The sequence below is a fragment of the Perca flavescens genome, chromosome 7, assembly GCF_004354835.1.
Source record: "Perca flavescens isolate YP-PL-M2 chromosome 7, PFLA_1.0, whole genome shotgun sequence".
In the NCBI taxonomy this organism is placed as follows: Eukaryota; Metazoa; Chordata; class Actinopteri; order Perciformes; family Percidae; genus Perca; species Perca flavescens.
The window spans coordinates 11,070,010-11,088,150 of record NC_041337.1 but is presented as its reverse complement, the minus strand read 5'-3'; the positions used below and the strand labels follow the sequence as shown (position 1 = coordinate 11,088,150).

Sequence of the window (18,141 nt, the reverse complement as noted above, 5' to 3'; positions counted from 1 at the left end):
CTCCACGGATGGAGTTTGATAGTACTGCCTGATTGGCTGCTGCGTGAGCTCTATTTATGCCGCTGTGCCCCGGGCTGAATCACCTGCCCCAGGCATCCATGTGAACAGACATATGCAAACGTGCACACGCACAGAAGTACACACACAGAAAATGATACGTTCCATCTAATGAAGCAGTGAGCCAGAAGTGACTTTACCAGGTAGATGTCCATGACAACAACTTCTGTAGATAATAGTGCAGAGCAAGTCACTCCATACAGCGAGAGCTGAATCATTTATTTGAGATCCGACTTTAGATTATTCATATCCAGAGTGATAATATGTGAGAACAAATGTTGGCTAAAGAAACACAGGAGGACACATGAGTCATACATAAGTCAGTGGTACAGTAAAACTATCCTTAAAAGAGTTGGCTGGATGATATAATGATAGATCGAAACTGGAAGCTGGACAGTGGAAATGTCTTTAATACTGCGCTAGCAGTAGCATAAAAAAATCTGGAAGAAAGAGAGATTTTAACCAAATGCATGTTGTCCATGCATGCGCCAAATTGCTGCGTGCGTGCGTGTGTGTGTGCGTGCGTGTTGACTTAACAGACAGACAAATATGTGGCAGCCTCTGACAGTAAGACGTTTGCATCATGGCAGGAAAACAGCAAATTGCCAACATAAATAAGGTGCCATGCTCTGATTAGGACTGTCTTCACACATCATTATGGTCTAATGAGAGAGTTTCCCCTCTCTCTCAGTCTCACTATAACTGTGTGTCTGCTTGCCAGTTTTGCCACCGCACACTTTGCATTTTGCTAACCCATCTCTAGCTGTGCCTGACACCTGTCAGCCATGATGGATGAATGTAAGTGAGGTGTCGCCAGGGCAACAGGCAGGCCAGGGGCAGCGGTGGCCTCGAGAGGCAGGACAGGTAACCAGTGGTGGCCCTGCCTATGTATCTGAAGGCTTTATTAAGGCTGAACTGTTTATCACTGGGCTGTCTGGCCTGCTTGCCCTGTCTGCACTGTGATGCCGCTCCGCACCGGACTGCTTAAACAACCGGGGGGGGGGGGGGGGGGAATAATATCCTCTCATTGGGCATCGCCTTGGCCGCTTGCTTGAGTGACAACATCAAATGAATTTGCTGCATCAGTGTCTGACTTTGGAGGACACACGTCGCTGTAACTCTTTTTTTCCTGCTGTCTGCAGTGACAGCACATGAATACATTATGGACACGCTGCTTGTGAATACTTCTATAAACTATTGAGAATTATTGTTCCAATGGGTCTCATTTGCACCCCCAACATAACAGTAAACCAATAATATAATCACATGTGTGTGAATGTGTGTGTGCATACTAGGCACACCTATGTATTTATTTCACTGTTTCTGTGTCAGCGTGCGAAAGCTCTTCAAAATTACACACTCGGCAACTGCACTTTTAATGAGAGGATATGTGTGTATGTGTGTATAATTATGGTTTAATTGCTTGCCCTGTGATGTGCTGTCATCTGTCACAGCCCAAAGACAGCAAATAATGGTTCTGCCGCGTCACTTTGTCACCCAGACGCTCAGCATGCAGAGAGCAGCAGAAACACCAGTAACAGTTATGCGACTTGAATTACTGATAAGCGCTTGAGTTTGATGAGCTTTGTGTATGTGGGCGTGCTTGTGCTCTCAAAAGTATCTTGGCCAGCCTTTCTATCTTTTTCTATTGTGATTGTCTGTGTATGTGTGCATATGGGTGTGTGCGTGCGTGTAACAGTATGTGTCTGTGCTTCTTTGAATATTTCTGTGTTAAGGAGTGGGTGTAGTTGTGTGTGTGCGTGTGCGTGTGTGCCGCTGTGTGTGTTTATGTGTAGGTGGGAGTGTGATGTGAGGGTACACAAGCTTACGTGTGTGTGCAAATGTGTTTGATGCCTACTGTATATCGGTACTGACAGGTGCAACAGTTGTGTTATGCTTTAAGCTGCTTGTTTGTCTGGCACGCTGCTTTGTGTGGTTGAGAAATGGAGTAAACAGAGGGAGAGGAAAGCAGCCTGGGGGCTAATTTATTCTCTCCCCAGTCGCCCTAGTCACAGAGGCCTGTTGCACTGGCCCACCTGTCAATCGTGAAGAGCATGCCATAGCCTCATCCAACTGCACACAGCCACCACAGCCCACTCTCAGTGGGCAAAGCGCTTTAGGCTAGCGCAGTATTAACCATGATATATCAATAAACTTGCGTAATTACAATTAAGAAGTCAGCAAGTTTATAAAGCACATAAGCAGCATACATTTTTTTGCTGTTTTCTATGTGCAGTGAAAATGAATGCAGAGTTACGGTTGTATCAATGTTGCTGTTTGAATTTAAAGTCAAATATTGAATAGACAGAATTGCAGCATTTCTGTTTGTAAGCACCTTTTACAAAAGTATTGCAACACATGACTGTAGTGAAATGCATAAACAGTTTAATGCCAATGTGCCGTATTGCATCACAACTGCGTAATCCCTGAGAAAAGGAAAAAGTACAGTTTATGACATAAATACTTACAAAACTCCACAGTAGAAATGTGTCAGATGCTAGCAGTTGTAGTTGACTGTAGTAATGTGATGTTCAATGCACTGTGGGAGTGGGAGGAAGCGTCTGTCCGTTGCCACCGTGGAGTAATGGATGGCAGAGCTATGGGAGTGGGAGGAGGCATACATCCTATTTCAGACAGCTGTAATGGATGAGAGTACAGCAAAAAAAATAAGAACAGGAGGAAGTCTACATGCTTTCACTATCTCAAACTCTCACACCCAGAGTTTGGTAGTTTTGAAATCAGTTCACAATAGATGTGTTTGGAACAATGGAACACCTGGAGAAAGAGTCAAGGCTGTGACTTGTGTTGTTTGTGAATTGGTCAGAGGATCTTTATATTTGTGAATGTGTTTGACACACAGCCACACACTGTGTAATGTGCTTCTTCTTCTTTTATTTAATGATGTACTGTGTCTCTCACCATGTGCCCAGGCTGTGTAGCTGTGCAGTGGTACTGTGGTATAATTAATCAGATGGTTTGATGTCGGCAAATGAGTGTTTATACAGACTTCCTCTGCAGGCCCTGCTCTTTTTAACTAGGTTTTAGTTTAACAAGACGAGCACATAAGACATCTCAAGGCACCTATTTATCACATGGTCCTCAAAGCAGTGTAGCCCAACGGCCCCATGCCCTGCCAACCTCCCTCTCTCACTCTTCCCTTCCCCCATTCCTGCACCCTTTCCCTACCGCCTACCCATTCACATCTACAGTGCCCAAGGGAACGAGCCTTAACTTATTGAATACGCAGTTTCTGAATAACGAAGCTGTGTCATCTAAACAAACAGTTATACCAAAGTAGATTGGTAGTGAAGCTCAACCCTCCCGACCTGCTTGTTTGATTTATTCCTGTAAGAGCCAAGCTCCCTGTCTTAAGTGCAATCCACCCTATCCTCTACCTTTCGCACAAAATCACAGCCTATCTGCTTAGGTTTTGTGGGGAAGAGAGTGCTGTAGACTCTAGCTGTTGATGCTGTAAACAAGCAAAAGCATGCTAGCCATCTCTCTGGGTCACCTGGGAGCCGGGGCCGTGGGTCTCCCAGAGAAGGATTGAGGAGGAGAGAAGACGGGAGGAGGATAAGTGCTGCCTTGCGCCTGTTCCTCAATGCGCGGTGCTTACTTGCGTTTGCCTCCGCTGCCTGCCGGTGAAAAATGTCTCCTGGCCCCTCTGCCAGATACCGGGAGGTGTTATCAGCCCTGCCTAGGTCTCTCTACGGTAACGAGCCCCCAGGCACAGTATTATCTGTTTACGATAAGGATATTAATAACACCGTTCTTTAGTTATGTGCCGGGTGCCCCATGGGGTGATGGGGGGGAGGGGTGTGGTAAGGAGCACCTGATTCATTCTGTCAGGGGCTCTCTCCAAGCAGGACAGTAAAAAAGTGGAAGAGAGGGAAGGAAAGGAATGTCATATGGTGATGCTGGGACAGTGCTGAGTGCCCCGTTCACTCTCTCTTTCCAGGTCACAGTCTTTGTTTCCGAGAACAATGGCTTGACCATCTGCCAGCAAGTCCATGTGGGAGTTAGGAAGGAGTGTAGGGAGGGAAGAGGTCAGGGGTTCAAAGGTCCCAGCTGTCATGGTCAGCCTATTGTCTGTACTTTACTGTAGTGTAATGTCCTCTCTTTCTGTCCCTTTTTCTCTCTTCCTCTCCTGTCTGGCTTCCTTCCAGTGTCTGTATGGCTGCTACGTCCACTCCTCCATTATCCCCACCTTCCACCGTAGGTGCTACTGGCTGCTCCAGGTAAGAACTCCTCTTCTCCTCCTCTACAGTTCACCACACTTTAGTTTCACTCTCAAACTCCCCCAGCCTATCCACACGAACTTGAATAAGTTGCATGATATCAGTTTCCATTTAACCGAAGCCTTTCCCTTTGACAGCCGGCAGGCAGACATCAACCTATCCCCCTCCCCCCCCACCCCCCGCCACCTCCCTTACTCTCTTCTCTTTTCTCTCCCAAGCCTCCATTTCCCTTATCTTTCCCAGTCATTCACTTTTCTGATGGCATTGCCCATACACGCCGTCCAGCACGAGGGCGGTATCTCAGTCTGCTAAAAGCTTTGCCATCTCCCCTGTCTAACAGCTGCAGTGATGGGCAGTAAAAGCGTGATGGAAGACGTTCCCTTACAGTATAGTGTGCTTACAGTGGGTCGTCAAGTCCGCAGGCTGAGAGTGGTTGTAAATAGTCCTTTGATCACCTCACCAATACATCTCATCATTTTCATTTAGCATGGCAGCCATTATTGTTGGATGGTGCCTGATACGTACAACCATTCACACACACAATTTTAAGGGAGCATAAAGCACACACACAGAGAATAGATGTGTGCATAGCTGCTGCTTTTTGTGTCTACCTATCTGTCTATCGATCCATCTATCTAGTTTATAGTTTTATATCTTGCACATATTGTAGTATAAAACGTGTTGAGAAAAAAGAATCTTTGGGATAGACACACTTTGGCTACTATGCCGCCAGTTCAATTTCTCTGTATTCAGTTCTATTTTCTGAAGACAGGAATTGTCGAGTCACAACATCCCTGCTGTCCTGAATAGACCCAGAAGACACATTCATTTGTAGTCTAACCAACCCTCCTTATCAATGTCTGTTAGCAAAAGAGGAGAGCAGACCGGATGAGAAAAAGACAAAAGGGAAAAACTGGCCTCAACAATGCTTAAATAGTAATCAAAATAATTAGTGTTCCCAACAGTTTATTTCTCTCTCGCTCTGTGTGTTGGCGCTGTGTGTGTCACAGGCGGTAATAACAGCACTAGCAGACAAAAAGCCTGTCTCTTACTTTCTCTTCTGAGTTCAATCAGCAAAGCCACCCAGGTTGTTTTCACTTAAATATATTTTCCAAATGATTAGAGGTAGAGTGTATTATTAAAAAAGTCTATGTAATGAAAGCAACAAAAACAATGAAATAATGGTATATGGAATAAATTATTCTGATTCTGGAAATAACACAAGACACAGTTGTATATGTTTAGACTTTGGTGAATGATCAGAGGAAGCTCTTGTACTGTTGCTGCTTAGTATCTTTAATCTGCTTCCATTTGCAAACTGTCAGGGAAATCTTCTGTTGATTTTTCTGGAGTCATTTTGTTGTGGTATTAGGAGCTCCCTTAAAGGATAGGTTCACATATGTTTCAAGTCTATCTTAATACAATACTGACATTCCCATATGTGCTTTGCAATACTGGCTGCTGTAATTATTCCTCCTGTCTATACTTGCCAAGAAAAGATCCGGTCCTAACATAATTTCAGTGAAATTGATGGTAGACAAATCCACAGTCTTTGTGATATGCAAAAAATGCATTCTAAACTTCATTCAATCATGGTTTCCAAAGTTACTTCCTTTCTTGTATTCTTTCTTTTCATACTGAAGACTGTACATTTGGAAGATACTCACTTGATCTGACTGCTGAATCCTCCTATTAGCTTCAGCTGAACTTCAAAATGCATTTTAGCCCAGAAGGAAGAAGGAATGTGGATGGTGTCTCCCTTCATTTACAATGGGATTGCGTTAGTAAGGACTTTCACAGCCAGTATTAAAAAGAAATAAAGGCATTTGCAGCGATTGACAACTCTTAAAACTTACACATGGACACGTGGGTATCCTTAAAGTTGAATTCAGTCCTAAAGGAGCACAACTGGGGGATGAAAAGTAGCGTACAAACAGAAGGGGAATAATGCAGAGAACTGGGGGTCAAACAATTCAATTCAATTCAATTCAATTTTATTTATAGTATCAAATCATAACAAAAGTTATCTCGAGACACTTTACAGATAGAGTAGGTCTAGACCACACTCTATAAATTCCAAAACCCCAACAATTACAGTAATTCCCTCAAGAGCAAGCATTAGTAGTGGCTATTGCGACAGTGGCAAGAAAAAACTCCCTTTTAGGAAGAAACCTCGGCAGACCCAGACTCTTGGTAGGCGGTGTCTGACGGGCCGGTTGGGGGCGTGATGAACAGTGGTGATAACAGTCACATTAGAAGTCACATTGACTTCGAAGGTTATCGTGGAAGTTCATGTCATAGCAGGGCACATCGTGTCATACTGAGTAGTGCAGTCTCCTATACCGGATCCTGACTACTCTGTGCGTATGAACATCACAGCAGGGCGTTGCGGGATGTAACGTGGTGCTGCAGAGCATGGGTGGAGGCTGCGGATGCAGCAGGACGCAGCAGGATGCAGCCGGGAAATGCAGAGAATCGCAGAGCATAGCTCTGCGAAGAAGAAACATAAGGACTCCGGGGAGTAAACTCCCCAGAGCTAGATTAGTAACAAGCATTTCTGGGACAGGATGCATACAAAAGTAACAAGTAGAGATGACAGGGTCACTCACTTTTTAAAACTACAGCCCTCATTTTTATCATCTCTCTGCCAGTTTCAGCAAACTCATGTAAACAGTCATCCAACTTTGAGTAGTTCACTGACTCAACTTTTCTTTCCTGTTACCGCAGAAGTTTAGCTAAGAACAACTGGGTTAGTGAATCCTTGGCCCTCACCTCTCCTTCTCTCACACTGCTCAGGAGCTCTCCTGGCATGACTCACAGACCCCTGGTGTGCATCTAACACATCCACTCATTCAACAGCAAAAAAGACCTTCTGCTGCGCAACAAAAGACATCTATTTACAACAAGTATTTTCTTTTACACTGAGCATTCCTGGAACCACATATTTACATCTCTTCTCAGGCAGTTTATTGCAGGCCATCTGTGCCGACAGGAAACCACAATCACAATGACACCGGAGGTAAAAGATTAGACCACTTCAGTCCATATCTCTAAATATGCAGATAGACCTTCAGCACCTGTCTCTTCAAGCCACTGACAGCCAGCCCTGGTTACAACTGTCTCTCTCTCTCTCTCTCTCTCTCTCTCTTTTCACCTTTCTCCAGTCTTTGATCCCTCTGCCCCTGACTCCCTGTGTACCATGTGCTGTGTCCATATGAGATTTGCAGGCAGTAGTCTGTCAACAGCAGAACAGCAAGGAGACTAGAGCTCCCAGAGCACCAACAGGGAAAGGTCACCAGTGAGTGAAAAATGTAAATATTCAGCCATCCAGTGGCCACAGTCACGGAGAGACAGGGATGAAAATAACTCTTATTACACAGCAGCGACAGGAAGGGAACACAGAGGACAGAGAGGGTAGAGGCAGACTATGACTGAGAGAGAGCAAGTGAGATGGACACAACTTTTTAAAAGTTAGGCTAAAAAAAACACTGAAGGGAGAGCTGGAGAGAAAGATAGATTTAAAGATTTGAAGCCACAAAAAAAACATACAGCAGAATAAAAAGGGGACAGTGTGTATTTTTCGTTGTGTGTGTGCAAGAAGGCAAGAAAGACAGAGAGAGTGAGGTTGGTAAAAGGTTTTTTAGGGAGGGGGTTTAGCCTGTGGGTGTGTGCCTCTTTATCCACTCTTTATCCACTCTTTATTGAGTCAAAGCCTGGGTAATGAGACAGGGGACAGGAATGAAGACCTGCAAGGGGGGTCCTCTTACACTCCATTCGTTTTCTTTTGTTCTTTTCACCTCTCACTCTCAATCTGCTCATCCCCACAACACTACCTCCACCTCTCTATGGCATTAGACCACTTTAAAATGTCTGGCCCATCCCCGCAAATGGCTGAGACTGAAGAAAAGTACCGCTGCAGTTATCTGGAGTTGCAGACAATGAATCCAAATTGCTGCTGTGACAAAGAGCTGCCCAGAAGCAAAAAAAAGTTCAGATTTTATTGGATTTGGTAAAAAAGTCCCCAAATCATCATAAACATCATAACAGTATGTATGTACTCTTTAAATGCTGTCAGTTACAGCTGGAGTGTGCATGACCAGATACTTAAAGAAATACATCTAGAGTTAAGTTCGACGCAGACTTTCCATCCCCAAGCTGTCATGACACACACACACACGCACACAGACAGACACACACTCATTGACACTGAGGATCTCTCCTATCCTGGTGGCACTGATTGATTCCATTGCTCCATGCCCCCTTCTCTTGTTTAGTGCTAATCGAATGTAATTCCCTGCCTGTGCCTCTCCATCAAATCAGACAGTGGAGTTTGTGATGGCCGACGGGGGCACAGAGGTGCGGATAATTATGATATTAATACGGAGGCGATCCGAGGGGAAACTTCATTTGTCCTGCTGCCTGCCACAAACACAGAAAGGGGTCAATAGCCTTTCCCGCTTTTCCTACTTTAAAGAGGAAGAGAGAGGGATGAAATAATGAAATGACTAGTAAGGCAGGAGGGAATGCTGACGACCTTGTTTCTTCACAGCTATCACTTTCTCCCTCTTACCTTCCCCAGCTTAGGCCACTGTGCTCTAGTGTCTGTCTCACATGAATACATTATTAATATCACCATTCACTGCAGTTACATTTTTCTTATTACATTAGTCCTTCAGAGTATAATGACTTTGGAACCACTTGAATTAGTGTTATGTTGGAAAATGAGTTGTCACTGTTGTCCCTGTGATCATTCCAGCACTATTAGACAGTATTTCAGCTATTTTAATTTATGGAATAATTCAAAGGTTACTTAATTGGACAGGCAGAATGATAACTGTGATTTAAGAGAACCTTGAGCAGTGTAGGCTCTGCGGTGCTGTCCGTGGTGCTGAAACATACTCTATTCTAACCTTTCTAACTGTTAACCCGGTGTCTTTTTTGTTTTCTTTTTCTTTTTTGCTGATTTAACCAACAAAAAAAAAACACAGCCCTTTTGAAGACCCATGCTAGTCACCTCTCATAATAGGCTCACCAATCTCCAAAGAGCAATACACCTGGCCAATGCTGTCAGCAAATCATGTGCAGGGCCCAACACATGTGCTCTCTCACGCTCTAACTAATTGAATGGGAAAAGTTGAGTGGCTCCTTTGCTGCAGTGATCTGTCATAGGTAGGTGTACAAGCAGGATATAGTAGCTACAGACTCAGAGCCACATGCCCGCAGGCTAAAGACAGACAGATGGATTCTTTATATCTACCAGAGTCTTCTATTCATTCGGATCAGTTTAGTTGCCTCTGTGTTGAGCACTGGGAGACAGCTGCCGGATTCACAGAGGCTCAGGTGATGTGTGATGACGGAGCAGAGCTGTCAGGTCCAGATTCACCATCAGATACGTCCAGACTATGCAAGGCTACATAATGAATATTTCACTGGGATAAATCATGGATGAGCCTGGGTACCGTTCTGTTGATTTCACTGAGAGGGTAGAGACCTGGCGAGGTTTTGACTGGCTGTCTACAACCTCAGGGCAAATGGAGGCAGTAGAAATATAATTGCCTTTAGCTATGCAGGCTGTTGTTTGTATCAAGTGGAAATGCACCTCCACAGAGTATGAGATCAGATATATAGCATATGAATTTGACTCCATCACCTGACATTACTGTTCAGCTTAAAACCTTAACCCTGGACAGGCAGGAGAACGGGTGGCAGTGCATGCAGTGCGAGTGTGTGTCTGTATATCTGTTAGCGTTTACTGTGCAAAGGCTTTCATATGTATGTGTGTGTGTGTGTGTGTGTGTGTGTGTGTGTGTGTGTGTGTGTGTGTGTGTGTGTGTGTGTGTGTGTGTGTGTGTGTGTGTGTGTCAGGCTTTCATGTTCTGTTTCTGCGCTATGGTCGGAGACCATGATGCTCTCAGCAGCATGCTGCTGCTGGCAGGCCCCCACTCTTTCTGCCATGAGGAGAACAGCTGCTTCACGAGCATGTTGGGGTGTGAGCCATGTCCCCGTGGCTCCCCTCATCTCCTTCGCTTCTCCTCCTCCTTGTGTGCAGTCACACAGAAACTGTGCATCTGACATCAACCGTCTCCATCCTCTCTACTTTAAAACAATCAAATGTGTTTCTCTCTCTGCTATCACTTTTCTTCTATTCCTCTGAGCACCTCTGCTACCCTCAGTTTCCACTCAGAGAGAAAATATAGAATCAGTTCTAAGTTAGTCTCTGCTCAAAACAGTGACAATGAGGCATCGGACCTCTAAACAAATTGAAGGTTACTCTGGTGCTTAATTAATGGCCCCTACTGGAGCACTCTCTACCCGTATGAAGAAAGTGAGAGAAGTTGAGCTAAACCCCAGAGGCACACAGAAACTCTTCTCCTCCTGGCAGACTGATCTGTTTCTCAGTGCCTGCGACCTTTTCTCTAGGCCCGTCGCCTAGCCCACCAGCACGGCCAATTATCACAAATCCCCCTCTGCATTTGTCTTGCCATTTTCACTCTGCGGCCAAAGAGGCGTGCATGGCCATAGACTCATGCAGCCTCCTAACCAGCCTTAGCCCAGATGGGGAAACAGAGGCCCACAACAGGTATATGGTGCTTAAATAATTCAGTTATCCTGAAAGGTTAAGGCTCTGCCAGTAAAGCGAATTGACATTCATCCTGCTCCAGAGTCATGCGCCCCACTTTCAGAAGGAGCAGCCATCGACATGTTTACATTTTGTGACTTCCTAGATTGTTATTGACACCATTATTTTACATGTTATTCTACTATTCCTGCTGTTGTTTCACTGGCTAGCTCAAAAGAGCACTGACAACTGGCTTCCTACCCAGAGCAGGAATCAAATTTCTGAGTCCCTTGCCAATAATGCAAGCATTGAGATTAAAATAGCTCTTACACTGTAAGCTTGTCGAAGAGTATTGCGACAGACCTCGATCGTGGATTGATATTACCCTGTGTGTTGTACTCAATGAGTTTTCTCTCCAGAAGTCTTTTGCTGCCTCTCCCATATTAGACAGTAATAGAGTCCATGTGCATACTGTCACCAGGCAGGCTTATTTGTGTTTATGCCTTGCCTGTGTGTGTTTGAACGCAGAGGAGATCAATGGCTCCACACTACGTCTGTTCTGTGCTATTCCAATCTCTGTGTCCCCACTCATGTCAAGCCACAGATCTGCCCGTGTCACTATGCAAGTTGGGCGTGATGGCACAAGTGTGCTCGCATCTCCCAGCTTCCCGGAGAACACTGGTCACAGCTAATGACCAGAACTGTCCGATTTGTCCTGCCCTGATTACTCCTCTGAGCCCCAATTAGCCGTGGATGAGGGCTGACATCCCGACACAATCACTTGGATGTGTCATAGAGGGAAAGGTGAGACAGGGAAGGAAGGGATGGAGGTAAGAGGGACGACAGTTAATGTGTGTGCTAACGGCTGAGGAGAAGAGCAAAGGGGAGTCGGTATGAAAGCCGTAGTAATATAGTCGTTCACTCTGCATTCACTCAGATATCGATCTCACTTCCCCTTTAACCAGCTACCACTCATCAACATACAAACCAACAGCTCTGATTGCAATTTCTATAATTGCCAATTTTCGTTGTGGGTTTTCATTGAGGGTGTTGGCTGCATCTGGTCTGAGACAGGCTGATTTCTCTGTGGGTTAAGGTATAAAGACACTAAGGACTGTTTGTGAAAAAAGATATAAGATAAAAAATAAGGTATTGGGCCAAAGTGGTTGAATCAATTTATTAGATGAAGTGAATAGTAAAGGTCTGGGAGCCTCCAATGGAATTTTATTATGGATAAAAACAATGCCATTTGTTTTCCTAATTGTCAATAAAAATTTCTGTTATGAAGATTGTTTTCATCTATGTCTTCACCTTATGTCCCCTTCTTTTCCTTTTTCCTCTGCCTTTTGTTCTGGCTTAACACCCACCCCCCATCCCTCCACTCTAACGGTCTTTATTTCTCTCTGCCACTGAGTCTCCCCAGGATTGCTGAGCTTTCTCCCCTCTGCAAGTTTTGAGTGAAAATTTCGCTTTTTTTTTTGGCTTGCTCTCATTCTCTCTCAGTAGGGGGCAGTGGAAAAGTAACTACAAGGGCACATAAAGCCTTCAGAGTCAAACCAGACTTCTTTTAGTCTTTTTTGATCTGGATAGATGACATATTGAACACACATGTGCACACACCCTTCAGTGGGATAGCTCTGCTCCTATCTCTGTCTGCTCCCCCACCTCAAAACCTCGCCCACGCAGAACTGAAGAGACAGAGATTGAGAGGAGGAGAAAGAGAAAGCATAATGTAGAAGGGTAGGAGAGGAGGAATGGCAGCAGGGAAGGAAACAAAAGGTGGGAGGGGTGGAGGTGCTTTGAGAATGGGGGATTAGAGTTAGAAGATTAGAGGTAGAAGATGATATCATTTGGTAGAGATGAGCGGGAGCAAACGAGCAGTGCAAATCACCCGACATTAACGAGCTACCTCGTAAATTACTGCAGCCGAGTGTATGCTTGGAGCTGGATCTGGATAGGGCTGCATAGTGCAAGGGAGGCATAACGCTTGTCTTAATATTATTTACTGCCCGTCCCAATTCATATCGGTTGTCTCTCATAGTCCAATATTCGCCTCCTGTGGCAGCATCAGAGGATGTTTCCTAATAAAAAGTGGGAGGTTTTTGTCAGCCTGAGTGCCCCCTGTGTGGCCCATCCTAACCATCATGCATCCGCAAAGCATAGATTCCCCTCCTCTTGTACCCCAACAGGGGAAAGCTCAACAAAAATAAAAAATGTGACTTCCCCTGTCAAGTTATTCCCTCGGATAATTTAGATTTGACAGGCTCTTCCTCATCTCCCTGTAGTGTTTACAATATTTACCTCCCAATGCAGAAGCTGTAGCAAAGCAGGAATAGGGAGTTATTTAATTATATTAAAATGAAATGTGAGTTTACTTTTTTTTCTTGGGTGTGTTAAAATTCCTTAAACCACTTAAACGTATCCAGCAGAGATTCCAGCAATTCAGTTGAAATGAACGTGTGTATAAACCTGCATGTTTCAGACTGTTCTCCAGGGAAGGCAGCCCAAGAGAGAGAGAGAGAGGGAAAGAGAGACAGATTCAGGGTTATGGCAGAGAGTTGGAGTCTCTCTAATTTTGTGCTCTTAGGGGGTGAGGGAGGGTAGGGTAAGATGGGGAAATATACATTTCTATTTTAGCCAGGAGCACAGCAGCAGGAGAACGACTTTCATTGGCTGCAGTCTAAATATTACATCACTTCCTGATGGCAGTGTGCTGTCTGAGGCACTGTCTGGCCTGGTATTAACCTGTCCGGATAAATCAGCGCTTAACCCAACTCTGTTCCTCTATCCAAAGTACAGTTTCTTCACTTCTTCCCTCTGTTTCACTTTTTCTGTGACCCTCCGGTGTCACCTGTTTCTCATGCACCATTTCTGCCTCTGGAGCGCTTTCTATGGTGCAACCCACTTTGTGTGTGTACAGTGTGTGTGTATGTGGAGTTACTCTGTGGTCCTCTGCCAAGGCCCCTAACGTCATATGCAGCCTGGCAGGTGACAAATAGTTTTTTAATTGCTTGCACCAGGAAAATCATTAGTCTCTTCCCTTTCCTTGGTGGGACCAGGCAGGACGTGTGCGCAATAATAATAGCCTCAGTCCCGTTTCCCGCTTCCTGCCTGCTATTTTTAGAACAGGTATTTTAAGGGCCCTCTCTGTGTATGTCTGTGTGTGTGTGTGTGTGTGTGTGTGTGTGTGTGTGTGTGTGTCTGTGTGTCTATGTCTGTTTGTCTGTGCCTGTGCCTGTGTCTGTGTCTACACAAGTGTGTGTAGTCCACAGTAAGGGTGGGCTAAATGGTCCAGGGGTGTTTTTCCGTGCTTGTGACAGAGGAGGGAGTGTGTTTGTCAACACTGTTCCTGGCTCATGAGAGTTTTTCTCATTGCTGTTGCTATTCCCCAGCCCCGGGAGCATGCTGCTTGTGTGTGTGTGTGTGTGTGTGTGTGTGTGTGTGTGTGTGTGTGTGTGTGTGTGTGTGTGTGTGTGTGTGTCTGGCAGGCTCTGGCCTAGGCCATTGTGCTGTAGTGCATTACTGTAGCAATCCACCGACACAGCGGCCAGCCAGATGAAGCCGTCCAGTTTATGGAGCAACCTGCAAACTCCAGCTGCTTTTGGTTGGGATTGTGCTTAGTGGTGAGATATAGTATTGATTTTCTCTCCCCGGTGCCCTTGCCATCCCTGCGTAGATATGCACCAGTGCTCAGCATCCATTCACTGAGAGAGGGGGGAGAAAGCAGAGGATGATGTTTATGTGACGATACTGACCCCATTCGTTCACATGGAAAAGGCGTGGATCGTGAGGCAGCTAGACAGCAGAGGGGAATTGAGTTTGTGAGGCTCAGATTGCAAGATGAACCCTGAATTTGATTTCTGTGTTATAGAAGCATTTGTTATTATAAATCTGGGCGTCTGAGGGTGTTTGTGTGTCTGCATTCTTGTATGGACCTATTATGTGTGGGTTTGTGTGGATTTATAAGTGTGAGTGTGTGTGTGTGTGTGTGTGTGTGTGTGTGTGTGTGTGTGTGTGTGTGTGTGTGTGTGTGTGTGTGTGTGTGTGTGTGTGTGTGTGTGTGTGTGTGTGTGTGTTAGCAAACAATTTGGATGTGTGCTGTTGATGTTTGCCTGCATTTTTTCCTTTTTTTGTCCTTGGTTTGAGTCCCAGTGGGAAGCCATGTACAGCAGTGTTCCAAAGACATTCAGCTCCAACTCTCCCTCCACTCCCTGCCCTCCCCCCACCCCACTCCCCTCCCAACCTCCTTTCCTTTAACAACATGGTGATATCAAATACATGCTCAGTCATAATTTGAAACATTTTTGTGGAACCCCCAGCCGTACTGCAGCAGTTAATGTAAGCGCCTCATTACACAAAGTATTTCATACATAAATGATATAAGTTAAAAATTGTATTAAGTATTGTATGAAAAATATTAGTGTGTGACCTTTCTGTGAATTTTAAGTCTGGCGCCCATAAAATGTAATAAAAAAGTAAAAAAAGTAATAAAAACTGAATTGAACCTTTAGACTGTCGATGTTAATAATTAGGTGTGCAGTACATCAAACACCAGTAACCACAGCTCTCTTGTCCCTTTCTGACACACAAATATACACACACACACACACACAGACACACACACACACACACACACACACACACACTACATACATACTACTTATACATACATACATACATACATACTATACATCCTCATGTATAAGGCTGCCAGCTTCTAGCATGTTTGCTTTATCAGGTTTGGTCAGCAACTGATGATTACACCTAGAAAGATTGCTAAATGATTTTACTGTGTTTCAAATTTATTGGAAATAAAAATACTAAGAATGTATTGCGGTTTCAAAGCCTGGCCTGAACAAATTTATATTTTGTAGCTTCTACCAATAATTAATCAAAGTGAAAGAGACTAGCCCATAAAGAGATGATAAAAATGTCTCTTGTATTACAGTTCATTACACAGAGTTGTATGGTGGCCCACATCATAAGTGTCACAAATGTAGGGGGGTGTTTAGCCAAACAGCTGAAAGCCACTACTGTGTGTGTGTGTGTGTGTGTGTGTGTGTGTGTGTGTGTGTGTGTGTGTGTGTGTGTGTGTGTGTGTGTGTGTGTGTGTGTGTGTGTGTGTGTGTGTGTGCGTGCGTGCGTGCGCGTGCATGTGTTATCCAAGCCAAGCAGTCCTACCCTGGCAGTGCTGAGACTGGGGAGACCCAGTCTCTTTCCAGATTCATCTCTCCAGCTTTGTTTGACTAAGTAGTGCCATGGTGTTGGTGTTGGAGAGGGCTGGAGTGGCAACAGCAGCAGCGTATGCGTGGGTTGCCTGAGCCAGTGGGGCTTGGCACAGAGAGGCAGCATATGTTCATGGCCAGCTTCCTTCCTTCTCTCCCATCTTTCTCTCTCTCCCTCCCTCTCTCTCTCGTCTCTCTTTCTCTCTTGCTAGCTCACTTTTGATAACCCCCCCCCCATCTCCCCCATGTTTTCTTTCCGCTTCTCTTGGCTTTGCACATCCTGCTATCACCTGTGGGAGACGGCATAGTACAGAGATCAAAGGGCGGTGGGGTTCCCAGGGTCCCCCAAGGACAGCCCACCATGTCTCACTAATGCCACATCCCCATCTTCTAACAGAGACATACACATACACTCCTCTTTGTCATTTTGTCATTTGGCATATGATCAGAGAAAAGTCGGCGCAGCAGGTAATACGTTGTGGCTGTGAGGGGGCTCTCTGCTTCATTTTTTATGCCTTTCCGAGGCTTGGTCACCAGCACCTTGGCCTCTCTGTGCCCTACATAAACTCTGGCTGTTATCCAAGCATGTCAGAACCAACTATTTCTGAATACTACTGATTAACTGTAAGATATGGACCACCATCCTGTTGCTTAGCAAAGGGTTAACTGTGTCCCAGATAGCCCCAACCAGCTGTTTCAGCCTTTCACACCTTCTCTCCTGCTGCCTGCTGTCCTCCCTGCCTCTTGGACCAGTAAATGAACACTCATTTGCAAGTTAGAAAAATCCTTTGAATGTATTATTGATGCAAACAAATTAGCCTGTAGGCCCCAGACAATACCTAATGGAGCCTTGGCTTCTGGGTTAGGTAGTTTCCAGCGAGGGCACTGTCGGTGTTCCAGGATTGATGCCTGCTCTTCTGCCCCTTAATTATTTCTCCTACAAATTATTCAGCTGTTCTGATGCCGTTTGGGGTTTAAAGCAGTGCTACTTATTGCTGCCTATATGATTCCAGGCCTCAACCCAGCCACATTCATTAGTATATTAAAGAAAGAAAAAAAGACACAGGCAATTAGATAACTGGGATAAAGCCACCGAAATGAGGGGATGTGTTATTATTCAAGTTTATGCACGCTGCTCATAATTCACTGGGGTTTATGTTGGTGTTGCTTTTTCAAGGATATTCTCTTATCTTGTTGTACACAGACACATGCACACATTTTAACAGCCTTGTATAAGCCTGTTTGTATATTTACAGACACTCAAACTGACTCCCTTTTACAAATATGCATAGAAACACTGGCATAATGTGTGTGGCTCACACACGCCAAGGTGTGGACACATATGAACACCTAAACACTAACGTGTGCATACACACAGAGGAACATACAAGTGCATGTCATTTATGCTAGTTGGCAAAAGCATGGCTGAGGTTGTAAAACCATGAGAAGAAAAAGTGAGAGAGGAATTGAGAGACAGAGAGGACTACCGTACTGTCCTCAGTGATTAGGACACAGTATTGATCAGAGGAGGGAGGGGAAGGCAGGCTGAGATTGGGAGGGAAAGAACAGGCCCCAGGGCTCAGGCCCCAACTCTCTGGTGGCCTCTGCTCTGTTCCTCTCCTGCAAGCTGGCCAGGGCCGTTGGGTGATACATCAAAGGATCTTATCCTTCCATTTGTCCCATACGCATACACACAAATACACATATTAATGCATGCACCATCATTCCTCTGGCCTTTGAAAAATGATCTATTTGATGATCATTTCCCCTTTCGTTCCACTGTTAGACATCGTAAATCAAAGCTGATATGTTATCACCAGGGTGTTAAAAGAGAGGCACGGCCTCCTATTCTCCCATGGAGTCCTATTTTCACGGTGTGCTTGTGGCTAGTAATTACCAAGTGTCACTTTCGTTAACATAAAAAAACTTTATATATAGTACCTTCCCCAACTGCGTGTAGTCAAACTTATAGATTTTAAATCTTGGCCAGCAAATTGCCTGAATGAACCTGCTCTTTTTTGATAGCATCTTTAGGTGTGTCCAGCCTTCCAAACACCACAGA

The 18,141-nt window shown here is 44.9% G+C and overlaps 1 protein-coding gene across 1 annotated transcript in view; it reads left to right on the top strand.

The window, feature by feature from the left end:
- camta1a (calmodulin binding transcription activator 1a) overlaps positions 1-18,141 on the top strand; it is a 293,931-nt gene that overhangs the window by 222,429 nt on the left and 53,361 nt on the right. The window contains exon 6 of the mRNA XM_028583336.1: positions 4,224-4,295. Coding sequence (XP_028439137.1) covers positions 4,224-4,295 — 72 coding nt within the window. The remainder of the gene's footprint in view (positions 1-4,223; positions 4,296-18,141) is intronic.